This window comes from Carya illinoinensis, chromosome 8, assembly GCF_018687715.1.
Source record: "Carya illinoinensis cultivar Pawnee chromosome 8, C.illinoinensisPawnee_v1, whole genome shotgun sequence".
Taxonomy (NCBI): Eukaryota; Viridiplantae; Streptophyta; class Magnoliopsida; order Fagales; family Juglandaceae; genus Carya; species Carya illinoinensis.
Window position 1 is genome coordinate 9,430,125 of NC_056759.1, and position 16,879 is coordinate 9,447,003.

Genomic DNA, 16,879 nt, shown 5'->3' on the forward strand with positions numbered 1-16,879 from the left:
AGAATATGATTTTTCCTCTGTTTATGGTTATCTTGATTGAACTTTTTATTGGTTTAGTCAAGCAACAAAACCACATTTATTTTACATGCACTTATTTGCCTGTGTATGGAAGAATCTTGATCATGACCCACGATTTTCGAAACTCAACATCCAGATGGAGAACATGAAAATGGATCCATCAAAATTAAAAAATTCCTCTGCTGAATATAATTGTGTAACTAACATAAAGGTTCAACCATCGTCAAACCCATCACTATAACTATCAGAGAAAGATCTGAGTCTTGATGAGTAGAACTGCATACTATTATGTATACAAAGAGTGAAACATACAATAGGGTCTGATTATTATGATTATTAGTATATAAAATAGTTTCATTCCTTCTGCTACTACAACATAGCACGACCTGACGCCATTGAATTGCTTTAGTTCATTATGCATCTCAATCTCGTGAAGCAATATCATAAGCTATGCCATCTATCTGCCACGTGTATGACTAATTGATTCTGAACGTTCAACCTCGTCGGATGGATCCCAGTCCAATGAGGAGGAGAGAATCTTCGAAAGAACCATGAAAACTTCTGGCATGGCGGGGCGAGAGTTGAGGTCATGGGCAACACAGCTTTTAGCTAGCTGGGCCATGGAGTAAGCTAAATCCATAGGGTACTCATGCCCAAGAGAAGGATCAACGAATCCTCGAAGTTTCTCCCTAACATTGTCTCCTTCGAGCACCACTCTTATGGATGCAAATAGCGAGTCTTCACGATCTCGTCCATCCTTCTCGGCGGCTGCTTTTCTTCCGGATAAGAGCTCTAACATCACAACCCCAAATGCAAACACGTCTAGCTTAGGAGTAACCATTCCGTTCTCGATGTACTCGGGTGCCATGTAACCCTGAGTACCGACCACATGTCGGGTCAGTTGGAGGAATCCTCCGTCTCCATTCTCCATTTTTCTTGCGAGTCCAAAATTGGAAAGCTTGGCTCTGAAATTTGAATCCAAAAGAATGTTGCTGGTCTTCAAGTTCTTGTGGATATGGGGAGGGTTGGCATAGTTGTGGAGGTAGGTGAGGGCATCCGCCACATCATAGGCAACCTGAAGCCTCTGCTTCCATGTCAGAGGGGGACATGCTTGATGCTTGTTCGAGTGAAGCCAGTCACTGATGGATCCATTATCCGCATGTTCGTAAACAAGGTAGGTGTTCCCGCCATGCACGCAGAAGCCAGAAAGCCTGATGATGTTGTTGTGGTTGATGCGCTTCAACAAATCGATCTCTCCCGACACATCCCCATTCATGATCTTCACAACAGCTTCATCACCCCGAAAGGATCCAAGATAGACAGAACCCTTGATTTTGTTAGCTTCCCCGAAGAACCCAGTTGCCGTTTGCAAGTCTTCAAACATGTACATGGTCAAGGATTCGACAGCATAACGCACGCCTTCGGTAGAAATAAAATTTTTAGGGGGTGAATGCGGGGGATTCTTAAAATGTTCTGCCTGAGTTGGGAGTACTGGATCGGTTGCAGCCTTCTGGTGAAAGTAGCGGCGTCGGCCACAGAAGAACCAAAGTGAGGAAGCTGAGAGAACAAGCAAAGAAACAGCTCCAATGGCAACACCCACAAATACCCATCGTTTCTTAGATTTCCCAGAGCCAGCAGGGACGGCGGGGGGAGACTGGGGAGGCGGCGGTGCTGGGGGCGGAGAGGCTATTCTCTGAATACTAGTGGGCTTGCTCTTGAGGGGAACTAGAATGGGTGTAAAAGGGTAGATTATGTCATCCGGAGACAGCTCGTTTGCATCCAGAACGCTCTGCTCCTCCAAACCAAATAGCTCAGCAATAGAAGAAATGTCATCTTTCCAGGTGACCATGAAAGTGAGCAAGTACTTAACCCCAGTAGCAACCTGGTTGGAAGTAGGGCAAGCACACCGAAGGGGCACCTCCAGATTCTGCCCCACCATCAGATTGCGGACATCATATGGGTTTTGAGCCGTCATGGCCTGGCAGGTGGTCAGCCCCTGGTACGTGTCGTTGGCGAGGATGAAGTAGGTCTCAGATGTACTGTTCAGCCTGTAGGATGTGTTGTACTGATAGTAAGGACCCGAACAGGAGCAATTTTTTATGGGGACGAGGATTTGTTTGTCGGTGGGAATGGTGCCGAAGCTGGAGACGTTGTTGGCCTGGGCAATGAGATCGGGTTGGGTGCCCAGGAGCAAGCCGATGGCCGCCGGAGAGTCATAAGGAGGATTGGATCGGAAGGTGAGATAGGCTTGGCACGAGGATTGGAAACCGTTGCATGCAAAGCCACGCGTGAAATTGGGGTGCTTGTCGCAATGGAGCTGCTTGTTGTCCACGTAGATTTGTTGGCCTTGTACAAAGGAGAGCTGTGGTTGTCTCCGCAGCAACTCAACCAAAACAAGGCAAAAAATGAAGTAGGGTTTAGACATCTTCATTTTCTGCCAACTCCCAAAGGGGATTGCTATGCTTTTCTAAAGGCTCAAATCAGAGAGGTACAGAAGAGAGAGAGAGAGAGAGAGAGAGAGAGAGAGAGAGCAATGCAGAGTGGGGAGTTCAAGTCCTGTCTTGCCACTTTCATTATGGGGGGGATTATAATTATAGTCAGAAAATTAAAGAAGAATCTGTTCAGATAATCCATCCCTCCATGAGTCACTCGGCTTGTAAGTCATATTTAAAAAATATAGAAAAATACATTGACCCAAAAGAAGGCACTAAGGGTAGTCAGTCAAGCGTTTGGTGTTACGTAGGATTTGGGGTATCAGTCTTTGCAGGCGGCCTATTGAATATTGACTCGCGGAGCACATGAGGAAGTGGAATGGAGCGGAGCCAAAGTCGTAGGGATTATTGGGAAGTACTTCGATGTCTCCTTTCTTCCAAATATTCATTTGCCGACCTGACACAATCCACCTTGGAAATTCTATGGCCGAGGAGAGTAGAAAAAGGTTTAAGAAATTCTGTCATAGCGGATACCCACGTCATCAACGATTCAACATCTCACTTTCAAGGGAATCCTAGTTTGTTTTATACATCAGAGTGCATGACTTCAACTTGCACATCCGTAACGGCATGCATGGCTTCAGCAATTGAAGATATGAATTCATGGCAGAATTTGTCCAATGTTTGCGTCTGTGGAGTCTAGAAACCAGCACATGCAGACAGTACATCACAATGAAACATAATTTTACCTTTAGCAGAGAAGCCTTCAGAGAACTGTGGGGATTAGCATTCCATAAAAAAGTGAGCAAGAAATTATTTGGTTTCTAGGTTTGGATGTGTGGGAGGAGATTATAGTCATGAGACAAAGCATGCGTGTATACATTAGTCATGAACATAGGAAGATAAACAAGGTTGCTGATTCCCTTGCTGAGTCAGGAGCCAGTGGATATACTCATCAATATTTTCAGTTTCATGATTCTCTTAAAGGAAGTTAGAGGCTTATTAGTGCTAGCAAAAGCTGGTTAATTTACCTGTGCGTTGAGATGGAGAAAATGGTTTTTTGCTTTGCCTATAATTTTGTATTCTGGTTTAGCTCCAACCCTGAGTGAGTTATGATAATGCTCTTTCTATTGGTGCAAAAAAATTTTTTTTTAAAAAAAAGAAGAAGTTTCTGGGTAGCAAAAAATATGTCTAGCATACAAATACTGAATACATCAGCAGATCATGGTTAATCAAGCTAGCGTTTGCTGTTGCACTGCCTGCTGAGTAGTAGAGCTGCTGCATATGAGCTAGAACAAGACTGCAACCTAAAGAAAAGGCAACAACGAGACAATTAGTACGAGAATTAGAAGATGTTATATTGAAATGAATACGTTGTCACTGATTTTAGTGATAAAAGGTTGTCTATTTACTTGAGATTCAACAGAGAGAGCGAAGTAGCTTTTTTACATATATGAAAAGAAAAGAAAATGATGAATGAAGAATACGAATGTAAGACCCAAAATCGAATATGTTTAATCTGGTCTGGGATCATTTTCTAATTCAGACCCCATTTGACAAAATCCATTTTATGGCATTTAAGTAATCATTTAGGTGCCAAGAGCTCTATAGCATAATGACATATGAATCGGTTCTCTTAACTAGAAAATCTGGATTCAAAACCCCCAACCCCTTTTAAAAAAAAAAAAAAAAGTAATCATTTAGGTGAGGCATAGAAACATGACTCATCAAACATGTTTGAAACAAAGCTTTAAATCTTAAGTGTAAGAAAAGAATTACAAAATATTAGCTTATAAATTCTGATATAATACGTTAGATCTATTTTACAATAAAAAATATTATCATTTACTATATCATATTAAACAAAGTTTTAAATCTTAGGTGTACGAAAAGAATTACAAAAAACTATCTTATAAATTTTGATACAATACGTTAGATTTATTTTACAATAAAAAAATTATCATTTACTATATCATATTAAACTACGTAATTTTTTTAAGAGTAATACTACGTACAGTCGTGGAATTGCAAACGCCGTGTAATCGCTTTGAAAAAATATAGGGTCTACGATTAAAAAGTTATTTTTTTTTTTCATGTAGGTCCCATATTAATTCATTTTTTTCAAAACGACTGCACGTCGCTTACACAACCACGACTGCAAATATCATTTCTCTTTTTTTAATGATTCTTCTTGTGCGAGCATGGCATTGGTTTAGCCAAATGTCTTTTCATTTTCAAAATTTGAAGAATATCATCACATTTGTTCTACATGGAATTAGCCAAACTGTTTTCGTCTCAAATATGAGTAATTCTATTCTTCTTTTCAAAAGCTACTGTAGAAAGTCTAAATCTATTTTTTATTATATTTTCACCCCTCCCTTCCCGCAGCTCTTCTTCTTCCCTCTCTCTCCCGAGTTCTCCTTTCACCTATGCGGCGTTCTCCATTGCAGAAACTCCACTGTCATCAGTTTTTACTGACCAAACAACACAATCTCCTTTTCGCAAGAACACACTCCCCTTTTCATTGAACACAAATTTATTAGAATTTGCAACTGGGGAACCTCTATTGGCAGGCCGGATTACTCTTGAACTCTGTGTGTGATTGATTACCAGTAGAAATAATGTGACATCTGAGGTTGGGTGGAAGCCAAAAGAAAATTGACTGTTGTTTGATAAAAAGAATTTTCCACCATTATCAATATACCTCATCTGAGACGCTTAGAACCCAGGATGAATTTTTCCAATACTTTGAATGCTAGCTAAACATTTTTCAGCTAGAAGGACAACAGAAAACCACACAAAGCCCATGAAAACGAAAGAAGTTCCAAGTGTCCATGGCCAACTGTAAGAACTTAATATTCCATTCACCCAAACGTGGGAAAATAGAGAGTCTAGGAGAAGAATACAAAGTCTCTTCAACTTTTGTATCTACCCAGATCTCTTTGATTATCACATACTAAATGCAGTCTAGAATTTTCAAAAGCATGCCATGACATTGTTTGTTAGTGATCAAAGTTTGAATTTTAATCTGAACTTGGATTAACTTTGAAATAGAGATTATTATATTATAGATATGGAATTTTTATGGATGGTACAAATGGGATCTTTATTTACATATGAGATTTTACCATTTATGTATACATGAGATTATTCTATTATGGATTATTAGATTGTGAAAATAAAAATGAATATGATTGTTGAAGGTTATTGAAGATTATGAAATTAAAATAAAAAAGTAGTTAAAATATAAATTAATTAAAGAAATATAAATAATAAAAAATAATAATATTGTATTATTATATAGAGAATATGATTGCAAATCCAATATAGATTTTAAATATTGAATGAGCTCAAAGTTAAAAAGGTATGAATTCTTTAAATTTTGCATAGATTTTCCCTTGAAATTGTTTCGGGCTGACTACTACGTACAACCACACCACACTCACTGCTAGAGGCAAGTAATGTGCGGCAGGGGTTACAATTACAGGACTAGCATTTGTTTGTCGATTGTATTGACCTTGCTGCCTCTTCTGTTCAGCGCACCCCAGCTCTGGAACTTTCGTGGGCTGCTTGGTTGGAAGTGGGTGGGCTTGCAACCCATGCAAACATCCTCGGTGTTCTTAGCTGCCAAGCCTTTCTCGGCTCCCGTTCGTGTGAGGTCTCTGAACGCACCGAGCACCGCAAAGGATCCGGGTTCGATGTCGGCGGCGGCTCCTAAGTGGGCTCAGAAGACCATAACGCTGCCTCCCCAGAGAAGAGGCTGTCATCTCATCACCCCCAAGGTACCCATAGCACCATTCGAATTCTTCCCCCGATTAATTGACCCTTTCGTATTGAATAATTCTTGATACGCTGCCAGGGCTTCTTGTCGTCTCTTAGATGGGTCTGTCTGTTTCCTCGATAGTGGAAGTAAGCAGTAAATAGCCGCTCAAAACTACCCCTCTTTACCAACCAATCTCTCTTTTAAGTATTTTATTTTTCTGATGTTGGGGACCGAATTTCTGCCTTATTCGAACAGATTAGAGTTTGATATTACCGAACTTTTTACATATAGTGTTTAGTGTTTCCTGCCCCTCGCAACCTCAAGATAACCGAAACAGCCTGTCATCACCTGTCGTAAAGTTTTATTTTTTATTATCAAAAGATAGAGAATTTCAAATCAAATCTTGTCTTCAGTTCTACCCGATTTTCTGATACTTGACCGAGAATTGGGGAAAAAATACCGACCTGTTACAACTTAAAAAAATGCTTCTCACAGCTTGCAGCCCAAATAAAACTTAAGTATCCGAAGGGGAACTTATACGGCATCACTGCATCACCTCCATCATCCTAGTTGGAATGGATAATATGAACATTCCATTATTTTGCTCCCCCTTCCAACTACTGTTCGTCTGTTCTCCACCCGTTCACATGTAAAAGGAGTTCTAGTTTTGAGTCTACAAAGTATTCCCAATTCCTAATACGATAATCTTTATTATGTTAGCTTGGAACTTATGTATATATAGGCAAAGGGGTATATTTTATGTTTCTGATTGTTTTCGAAATACCAGATAATGAAGGAAATTGCACAAGATCTGTCAGAATTTCAGTGTGGCCTTGCTCATCTCTTCCGTAAGTAATATAAGACCCATATAATAATTTTCCCTTCACGTTCGGTGTCAATATAGTTGATTGGAATTAATGTTTTATTTTAAGCGTTTTAGTGCAACATACAAGCGCTTCTCTTACTATCAATGAGAATTACGACTCTGATGTTCGAGATGATACAGAGACATTCCTCAATAGGATAGTTCCTGAGGTATGTTTGTCTTGTTTAGTATGTCATGCAGCAACCAATGTAATCTAACATGACCTTATGTGGTTTTTGAACATCTATTTTCAGGGAAGGTCTGCACCTTGGAAACATACGATTGAAGGTTCGTAGCCTTCATATGTTAGAGTTTTTTTTTTTTTTAATTCCATGATTACTGTTTCATTTAATATATAACATTCCCTGTATAAGAGTGTTGATTTTGTAGTGTAATTTCTGCAGGCCCAGATGATATGCCAGCCCATATCAAATCTTCAATGTTTGGCTGCACGCTGACGTGCGATGATCTCATGCTTGTTAAAACTGTTTATTTACTCTGAATTTGTGTTGTCCCCAACTCCCCGGTTTCTAATTAACTATGTCCATTCTTATCCAGGGTTCCAATTACAAATGGTCAGCTTAACATGGGAACCTGGCAGGTATATGACACGAGTACCCCTTTCAATTCCCTCTGAAAGTTATAAATGACCAAGAGAATTTTCATGTGGATGTTTCCTATGCTTTTCATCTAACATGATGTTTATGGAAATTAGTTGCTCTGGGACACACATGTTGGAATTTGTAGTGATAAAGCCAAGGGAAAAGTAGAAAACTAAATTGAAAAATATCAATGAATCATACGTGGGAGGCAGTTCCAATCCTCTTATTCTTTGGTTTGTGATAAAGATGGTCAGAAAAAATTGCTGTGAGTCACTGTATGTGCATGTCTTAGTCTTTTACAGCCTAGTTGAGATCTTTTTGCTCTCACCATAATGCTCGGTCAAAGATATAGACGAAAAAACTGAAAATATTTCCTTTATTACACATAAAGGATAGATGGTTCCGATGGTGTAAATGGCAAGGTTAGCCATTTGTCTGGACCTAGCTGTATAGGGCTTAACTTCATCAAGTGTAAGGATGCAATTCGCTTTTTAATCCACTGGAATATATATATATATATATAATAAGTGTGTGTGTGTTAAAAGGATCATAAAAATTTTGGCTAAGGTAAAACATCCACAAAACACTGCAGGTCTTGACAATAGTCTTTTGCTGGGCAACTCTCTCTCTTTCTCCCTCCCTCCCTTCCCAGTTCCCCTCATCCCTTTCCTCTCCTTCAGTAACAAAGAGGTGTCAAGTGAGGTCATTTTTCAATCATGTATATCCTCATTTTGACCATCTATCATCTCTCTCCTCTTCTCTGGTAACACATGCACGAATGCATGAATTAGGTCATGTCTAAAGCATCTATGGTATGTAGCTCTATAAGCAGTTCGACCTCTCCCTGCAATATTACCATCTAAGACTCTCTTTCTGCTATCGTGCTTCAGGGGATATGGCTGTGTGAACATCGTGACAACGCTACTCCACGCAATGTTGTGGTTACACTCAATGGAATATAGGGGCTTGAATATGCCAAAGGTTTCTGTTTATTTTCTTTTTCTGTGTATGCAAAACAATATTGTACTTAATTTGTCTACTTTACAACGTCTGTCTGACGTGTGGGTAAGAATTCAGACCATTCCGTGGCGGCGTTTAGATTGCTTATTTTTACAATTCATGATAGCCGCATTTCGTGTCCCCCAGGAGTTTGAAAAAACTTTTGACAAAATCAATCTAAGATTGACTTTCAACATAGAAATGAAGTACCATGTGTTGTTTCCCTGTTGAATAATTTGTGTTCAATTATTTTGCAAATCTTTTCAATGGTACCTGGTATTGTTGTATTTCTTACCTAGGATTGAGATACCTTTTTTCGGTCAGGTTGAAAAATATTCATCTCACTTCCTCATTATAATTTTTTTAAATAGTAAAACGATAATAACATTAAAAAAATTCAATTTTTATATAAAATTATCTCATTTCATATCTCACTATCCAAATTGATTACCCTTTCCTTATTTATGTTTATCCCTCTCGGCTCTCTGAGTCTGAGCATTTCAATTTTTCCTCTTTGGTGGACCTAAAGGTAGGAAGAAAGTGGGAATTTTATGTGTCTCGCCTTTTTGGTTGTGCGAGTGTTGATCGGTATCTTGAAATAAGGGGGAAAATGCAAGAGAATCATAAAGAGTAGTGCTGAAACAGTCCATGAATGAATTCAAGCCAAACGTAATCTATATATATATATATACACTGTTGTAAGACTGATCAAATCTCTTATCAACCAATATGTACGACAAGAAAGAACTAAGTGCAAAGAAAAGGGGAAACATTATTGCTGAATGGCAGCAATATTGGGTGGATCAGTGCATCATGACTCTGAACTCTTCAAAGCTGAGAACGCCATCTCCATTGAGATCAAACTTCCGGATCATAACTTTACAATCCTCAACGGACTGGGAATCGCCAAGTCGACTTAGCATTCTCTTCAAGCTCGTGGGAGTGATACAGCCGGACCCCTCCATCTCATACATGGCAAAAGCCTCTTTGAGCGTGTCATTCTTTTCATCTTCACCGCTTGTCTCCATTAGTTTCTGGAATTCCTCGAAGTCCAGCAGCCCATCCCCGTTCAAATCAGACGACTTCACGGTTTCTTCCGCCTCATCCACGGACAGAGTGCCCCCCACAGTGGTCACGCAGCCTTGCAACTCGGCAGGAGATATTTTACCATCTCCATCCACGTCCAAGTAGTCGAACACCTTTTGGAGCTCGCAGATCAATTTGCTCGTTGTCTCGGAATCAGAACCCGAAAGAGAACGCTGCCTTTCAGTACTCTTTCTCGAAGACAGTTTGCGACATAATTTTCCCAGAGCTGATTTTGGAGATGTCACATTATTATCCTTCTCATCCGTCAAAGGAGGAGGAGAAGAAGAAGGAGAAGATGCATCGTGTTTAGCTTTGGTCATGACGAAGATTGAATTGCTAACTGTTAATACTAGAGAAAAAACAACTCTCGAGTGCTCGAACTCTGACACCACAACCTTTGGAATTTAGTTGAATGAAAGTAAGTTGGCTTCTTATCCTGGTATATATATAGACAGAACACGGGAAGTTGGAAACGAAAGTCAAAGCTTTAAATTAATTTAGCACAAGATAAAGGAAAAGTCGTGTTACAGACGTGGGTGGATGGATGTTCGTACGTATTGAGATATGGAAGATAGGGAGGGGAGGAAGGAGGGAGGAGGGAGGGAGGGAGGAGATAGGGGGATATGTATGGCAAGCACACGGTTTTAGAGCTCACTGCCTATCTCAAGAGTTGTCGGACTGCCTACGCCAGTTGTATCTTTATATTCAGCGGCGGCAGCGCGTGTGGGAAGCTTCCTGTCTCCGGATGATGACAGATGACGTGTACGGTGGTCTTTTCTTTACCCTTCTCGATATTTCCGGAATTTTCTCGTTCTTGGTCTTTTTATCATTGATTTGACTATGGAAAATGATATTCTCACGTATAAAAGATATTTTTAAAATTGTGTTTGAGTAGAGAAGTTATTTTAAATATTTTATAAATAATAATAAAAAAGTATTTAATAATGATAAATTGTAGTATAAAATAATAAAAAATAATAATAAAATAATAGTTCAGACAGTAAGACCCAAATCCCTAAAATTCATGGATTGTCTTTTTTTCATAAATTTATTTAATGATTAAGAAAATATATTTTAATAATCTTATGATTTTTTTTAAATGATTAAAGAATTAACAAAATATATTTTTATAAAAAAGAAAAAAAGTTTTAACTGTGATCTAGCATCATCACCTTTTGACTTTTCAGCCAGGGTCTCTCCCTCCAGTTAATCTCTCGCGTTCAACCAAACTCTCTCTCTCTCTCTCTCTCCCTCCATTTTTCTATTTGTGGGCTCTTTGGCTTTGTGGGTTTTTTGGTGTTACAGAACGAGAGCCGGGTGTTCTAAAGCTGATCAAGTCTATGCGTCTTACCCTGCTGGAACCGAGCTCTTGACCGACACGGCTAAGGTTGGTTTGTGAAATATATGATTCCACGCTGGGAATCCTAGTTTGTGGATGTGGCTGTCTGTCTCTTACGGAGATAATTTCCAGTCTTTCATACGAAGTTTTGAGTTTATGTGTACCATACAGTAAGTACTCTTAACACTAGTTCTTTCTTCTCTGTTTTTGCATCTGTATGGTATGACTGGTTTTATTTGCTGATGAGAACTGATTGCGCTATTATGTGTAATGGTTTTTTCCCTTACACTTCAAAAAAACAAATTTATTTTTAGTTGATGTTTATACGGCACCATCAATGTAAAAACTGATGCTTGAAGATGTACGTAGATTCAGCAGTTTGTCGTATGACAGTTTAAATTGGTCTCAATGAAATGACTTCTTTATAAAGATCATTTATGTCAGCTTCTTGTTCTTGAGTAACATGTAATCTTAGCATTTTTTCTTTTCTTCTAAGCAAGCTTGCATATTATAGAAGAGTATTACAAACATATAAAGAGGATCTTTCTTGTTAGGAATTTAGACCTCCAAATTCACCCCCCCTAGGATCTACCCTTTGCAGGAATAACAAGAAAAATAGAGAAATAATAACAACACAAGAAATTTACGTAGAAACTCTAAAACAGGAGAAAAACCACCAGACCCAGAGAAAAAATTCACTATGTGAAAAATTATTACAATCACATAATTTTTCTCCTCACCACACCTACAAAGCTACCCCACTAGTAAAACTTTAACTTTACACCTCTTTCCCTTTTACAAAAGGTTAATAGAGGAATTTAACTAAAGTCAAAAGTTACTAGATAAGCTTTCAACTGGTGCACTTAAACTAAGAGGCTAAGCCTCTTATTTATGACCTAAAAAATCTGCCCCTTTATTATTTCCCACCGGTGTGGGACTAAAAGGAGCAAAAAACAACAATCTCCACCTTGCGACTTTGACTGGTCCCACAACCAAACTCCACCTCAATGAAGATCTTCATAGCTTCCGCTATCATGCTTCACCATAAAAGCATACCCACTTAGAATAAACCAATTCCAAGCATTTCACTTCGGCCCATGTCGAAAAACAACTTTGCTGAAAATTATGGTGTAACTTCCACGTTTGGCTTTCCTGGAAGTTCATCAGCCATCGACATGAATTTCCACCACACACCCTGCATCAATGCCAAATCAATGCCTGTGTGCAAACTTGTGGACCCGCTAACATTAACACATCCTCTATCATGGCAACTTTGGGAATTAGCGACATGCCATGAGGATGTACATGTCTCTTTTTAAAGAGCAAAATCTTCCATGGAGAGACACAATATTAGCATCATTTCCAGTATCTCCATTTACTGACTTGGAGCCACTTGCCGAACCTGCTCCAGCTCTTGGACAATTTTTCTTGACGTGCCCAGATTGTCCACACCCCCAGCAGACTACTTTCTTCTTCATGGAGTTCTTCATCTTCCCATTTCCAGCTGCTACCATCACTAAGTTCTCAAGTGGAACATTACTTCCACTACTTAGTCTTCTCTCTTCAGAAAAGATTTTACGGTAACTTCTGAAAAAATTATTTTCTCCTTTCCATGAATCAAAATAGGTTTCATGTGCTCATAGGAAGGTGGAAGAGACCAGATGAATCTCAAAGCTTGATCCTCATCATCAATTTTAACTCCAATAGCTTCTAGTTCAGCGACAATGCCATTGAGAATGCTTAAATGATCTGAAATAGTTGTACCTTCACTCATCCGCAGTGTATGAAACTGCTCCTTCAGGTACACACGATTTGAGACGCCCTTCGTCTGATACAACTCTTCAAGTTTTTCCCAGAGTTCCTTTGCCGTAGATATTCCATGCACATTTGCAAGAACATTTTTGGCCAGACACAGACGTATTGCACTTGCTGTTTTCAAATCCAGATCCTCCCAATCTTCATCGCTCATTTTATATCTGCTACTTTCACCAGTCACACTAGTACCAGTGCTGACTTCATGTGTTGGTCTGCCCTTCAATGCCTTGTGTAATCCTGATTGAATCAAGACATCCTTGACTTGTACTTGCCACAAGCCAAAATTGATTCTCCCATCAAATTTCTCCACCTCAAATTTGACAAGATTTGAAGGTCCACTTCCTGACATTGCTTTGATGAATTTACTATAAAAATGAATAGTACCTCACTAAGTCAGTTCCCAGAAAAGATTGGAGGGTCACAATGGACACACTTAAAATTTCCAATCTCCTAGACAGAACCTCCTTAGACTGTACGTATCCACACTACCACATCAAAGCTCCACCCCACAAAAAGAACCTAGTGGCTCTGATACCAATTGTTGAGAATTTGGACCTCCAAATTCACCCCCCTAGGATCTACCATTGCAGGAATAACAAGAAAAATAGAGAAATAATAACAACACAAGAAATTTACGTGGAAACTCTAAAACAGGAGAAAAACCACCAGACCCAGAGAAGAAATTCACTATGTGAAAAATTATTGCAATCACACAATTTTTCTCATCACCACACCTACAAAGCTACCCCACTAGTAAAACTTTAACTTTACACCTCTTTCCCTTTTACAAAAAGTTAATAGAAGAATTTAACTAAAGTCAAAAGTTACTAGATAAGCTTTCAACTGGTGCACTTAAACTAAGAGGCTAAGCCTCTTATTTATAACCTCAAAAATCTGCCCCTTTATTATTTCCCACCGGTGTGGGACTAAAACGAGCAAAAACAACATTTCTCACTGTCAATATCTAGTAGGAATGATATCTAATAGAATCTTATCAAACAAAGAGTTTGTAGTTGCCCATTGCACAACTGAATACGTAAATCAATTTTGGGATTGATCTATATTGTTAAAACTTCAGTCATCATGAGATTTCAACCAGTTTGCAATGTCATCTGAGATTGGGAATATTTGCCAGACCTCTTCCTATTTATAAATGAAAGAAATTATTAACTGAGAGTCTCCAACTAAAGAGATAAAAGCATAGTTGAGATGTTTCGTCATTTTAAAAGGTAATTTTGCCGCTAGAGCCTTTGTAATCACTGGGATCGTAGTGAAGTTTTCCTTAGTCCAAATTTCGATGACTTCACTTTTTGAGTTTCTACTCACTGGTGAGGCTAATGAAAAAGAGTTTCTGACTGATGCATAAAAGGATATACAAATTTGATTTATCAGAGGTTTTTGCCCTTCTTTTTCTACTTTGGTGTTGGTCTTTACTTTTCATGCCCGTAGATTTTCTTGACATTCTATTTAGAGGTAATTTTAACATTTTTGTCGAAAGGTGCACTGGAGGCTCCCATATTGGCCTGGCTCTAATTGCAGCCCAAATACCCACTATGATCTCTTGCTCTTGAAGAATTGACATCCCAATAGACCGCTTGACCACCCTGTTACTAGGAGGAATAAGCCATAAAACGGCTAGATACCGTGTGAACTTAATTTATTTACAGTGTTAATCCAATGGACCTCTACATCTATATCTATGGGTAACAGATAACTCTCAATCGATCTAATGACTTTCTTGAATTATTATCTATTACCTATTATTAACTTAAATATCAAAGTGGTTATAGGCATCCAGTGCCAACCATACACCACTTGCAAGTTAACTGATCATGCTCGATGGTGAGACACATACTTTATAGACACAAAGATGAGATTTTTCAAGAAAAGAAACAAAAGTTACTCTGATTTTGACTCCAAGAAAATTGAGGCTGAAAAAAACATAAACAGTTGAAAGAAAGAATGTTCATGGTTCCTGTGAACTTGGCAATAAAGAAAGAATGTTCATGGTTCCTGGGATGGTTTGGGAGGGAGTTAGCCATCAAGAATTTATGAACGACTATCCTATCCCTATCAGAGAATAAAAAAGCTTTCATTTGTATAATGTATCTTAGAAAAGCAAAAGATCCTCAAAACTCCTACCAACAATGATTTTGCCAATTTGTATACATGCATATACTCTTCATTAACTTGGAAGAAATCTACTTTGACACTGTCATTACACCAAACGTTAAGAAGTCTGCTTTGAATAGGTTCCCCATATAGACCAACAAAACCCATCGCCCCCAACCCTTTTTTTTTTTTTTTCAAATTTTATTTTATTTATTTATTTTATTTTTCAATGCTTGCAGCAATACATGGCACGCCTCGTCTCTTATGGACAACTTGACGGCAGTGGCTAAAGAGGAAGGGAAATATTAATGCTGTGCCAGATGAGTCCAAATGTTACAAGTGCAACATTATACGGTGCCAATCAAGTGTGTGAGAGAGAGAGATTATTTAGTGGATAAATGTGTAAGGGACTTGGGGGTGAGTGTAGAAGATGTAATAATTTTGTAAATAGTCGTAAAATAATTATAAATAGTAATAAAATGGTTAGAGTTTTTAATAATTTTCTTCATAATATTATTCAAATATAAAATACTTTTCAATTTTAAATTTTTAATATTTTCATTTAATCGTTAACTAATTATTGTCGAAACATAAAAATTAATACAACTTTTACAAATTTTAAAATAAAAATAATATTAAGTAATTATATTCAAATAATTTTTTAATTTTATAATATTTTTATTCAAAAATTTTCCCTCTCATTTCTTAAAACTAAATAAAATATTTTAACTCAAACTATTTCACTACTATTAACTTAATATTGAAATAAAAAATGATATTTGTAGTTATAGAGTACACAAGTAACACTCAATTTTTTTGAAAAAAAAGAGTAAATACGGGATTTACATGAAAAAAATTAATTTTTTAATAGTAGATTTTATTTTTTTTAAATAATTATGCAGTATTTGCTCACTATATGATTATATATAGTATTACTCTTATTTTTTAATCATAAACTATTATGTATAATTAAACTAATTCTATTTGTGTCAATTTTTTCTTTGAGGATATTTATGTCAATTAATGAAATGAATTTTTATATCAATAGAATTGAAATGGATGCTTTCACCCCCACGGAGCTTGGCCTAACTCACCCTCAGGAGGTCCAGCAATCGGAGGTGTTTCACCACCTCAAAGCCCTCACGTTCTTTGCGTTGTAGGAGTATTTAGCCCGTTGATCGGTATGCATAACACGTATTTAGTTATTAATAAAATAAACTCATAAATGACTATTTTTTTGCATTCGATTACTGTAGTATTTATAATGGGCTTTTCACTAGGTTGCGGCCCACCTCGCTAAAACCCAGCAAAAATACCTTTCACATTGTTAAGTATCATATTTATAAAAATAAAAAATTTATTCATCTTTTATTTTTTATTATTTTATGTAATATTAAATGATAAATTTATAATTAAATTATAATAAATAATTTATAATTATTTAATATCAGAGATAATTTACGATCGCGGCAGCGTGAGCATGAGATATGAAAAGTATCATGTGATGAATCTCCTCTCATGATGAAAAGTATCATGAGATAGAAATAAAGAAGGGCGAATAATCACAACACGTAACGTACTAACGTGTAAGAACACCTTCCTTTAAAAACTCTTGAATTATATTTTTGTGTTTTTTAGAATTTAGTGTTACAAACATAAAAAATTGGTCAACATAATCAAAATTTTTTCAAAACAAAATTTTTATACGTAGTTATTTTTATATATATTTTTATATATTTTATTATATATTAAAAAATAATTAATTCAATCAATTATATTAATAAAATATATAAAAAATACGTAAAAATGACTATTTGTAATATTATTTTTTTTAAAATAATTAAAATG

The 16,879-nt window shown here is 37.3% G+C and overlaps 3 protein-coding genes and 1 long non-coding RNA gene across 6 annotated transcripts; 2 read left to right on the forward strand and 2 right to left on the reverse strand.

Moving 5' to 3' along the window:
- Positions 1 to 285: 285 nt before the first annotated feature.
- On the reverse strand, positions 286 to 2,696 carry LOC122318065 (protein LYK5-like). The gene has a single exon (XM_043135194.1). The coding sequence runs from the start codon at positions 2,447 to 2,449 to the stop codon at positions 476 to 478; it is 1,974 nt and encodes a 657-aa protein (XP_042991128.1). The 5' UTR covers positions 2,450 to 2,696; the 3' UTR covers positions 286 to 475.
- A 3,098-nt stretch (positions 2,697 to 5,794) lies between these two features.
- LOC122318899 (UPF0047 protein YjbQ-like) lies at positions 5,795 to 8,885 on the forward strand. 3 transcript variants are annotated; one of them, XM_043136640.1, is made up of 8 exons: positions 5,795 to 5,814; positions 5,989 to 6,232; positions 7,001 to 7,061; positions 7,154 to 7,248; positions 7,333 to 7,366; positions 7,483 to 7,537; positions 7,637 to 7,679; positions 8,571 to 8,885. In XM_043136640.1, the coding sequence occupies exons 1-8, from the start codon at positions 5,795 to 5,797 to the stop codon at positions 8,640 to 8,642; spliced, it is 624 nt and encodes a 207-aa protein (XP_042992574.1). In that variant the 3' UTR covers positions 8,643 to 8,885. The 3 variants fall into 3 exon arrangements, with proteins under 3 accessions (XP_042992574.1, XP_042992575.1, XP_042992573.1); XM_043136641.1 differs by lacking the exon at positions 5,795 to 5,814 and adding an exon at positions 5,821 to 5,904; XM_043136639.1 differs by lacking the exon at positions 5,795 to 5,814 and having other exon boundaries at positions 5,911 to 6,232.
- A 447-nt stretch (positions 8,886 to 9,332) lies between these two features.
- Positions 9,333 to 10,403, reverse strand: LOC122318900 (putative calcium-binding protein CML19). The gene has a single exon (XM_043136643.1). It carries the CDS (start codon positions 10,083 to 10,085, stop codon positions 9,483 to 9,485), a length of 603 nt encoding a protein of 200 aa, XP_042992577.1. The 5' UTR covers positions 10,086 to 10,403; the 3' UTR covers positions 9,333 to 9,482.
- Positions 10,404 to 11,133: 730 nt separating this feature from the next.
- LOC122318901 lies at positions 11,134 to 15,530 on the forward strand. The gene is made up of 2 exons (XR_006244934.1): positions 11,134 to 11,274; positions 15,271 to 15,530. It is a non-coding gene; the product is annotated as an uncharacterized LOC122318901 (long non-coding RNA).
- The last annotated feature ends 1,349 nt before the right edge of the window (positions 15,531 to 16,879 follow it).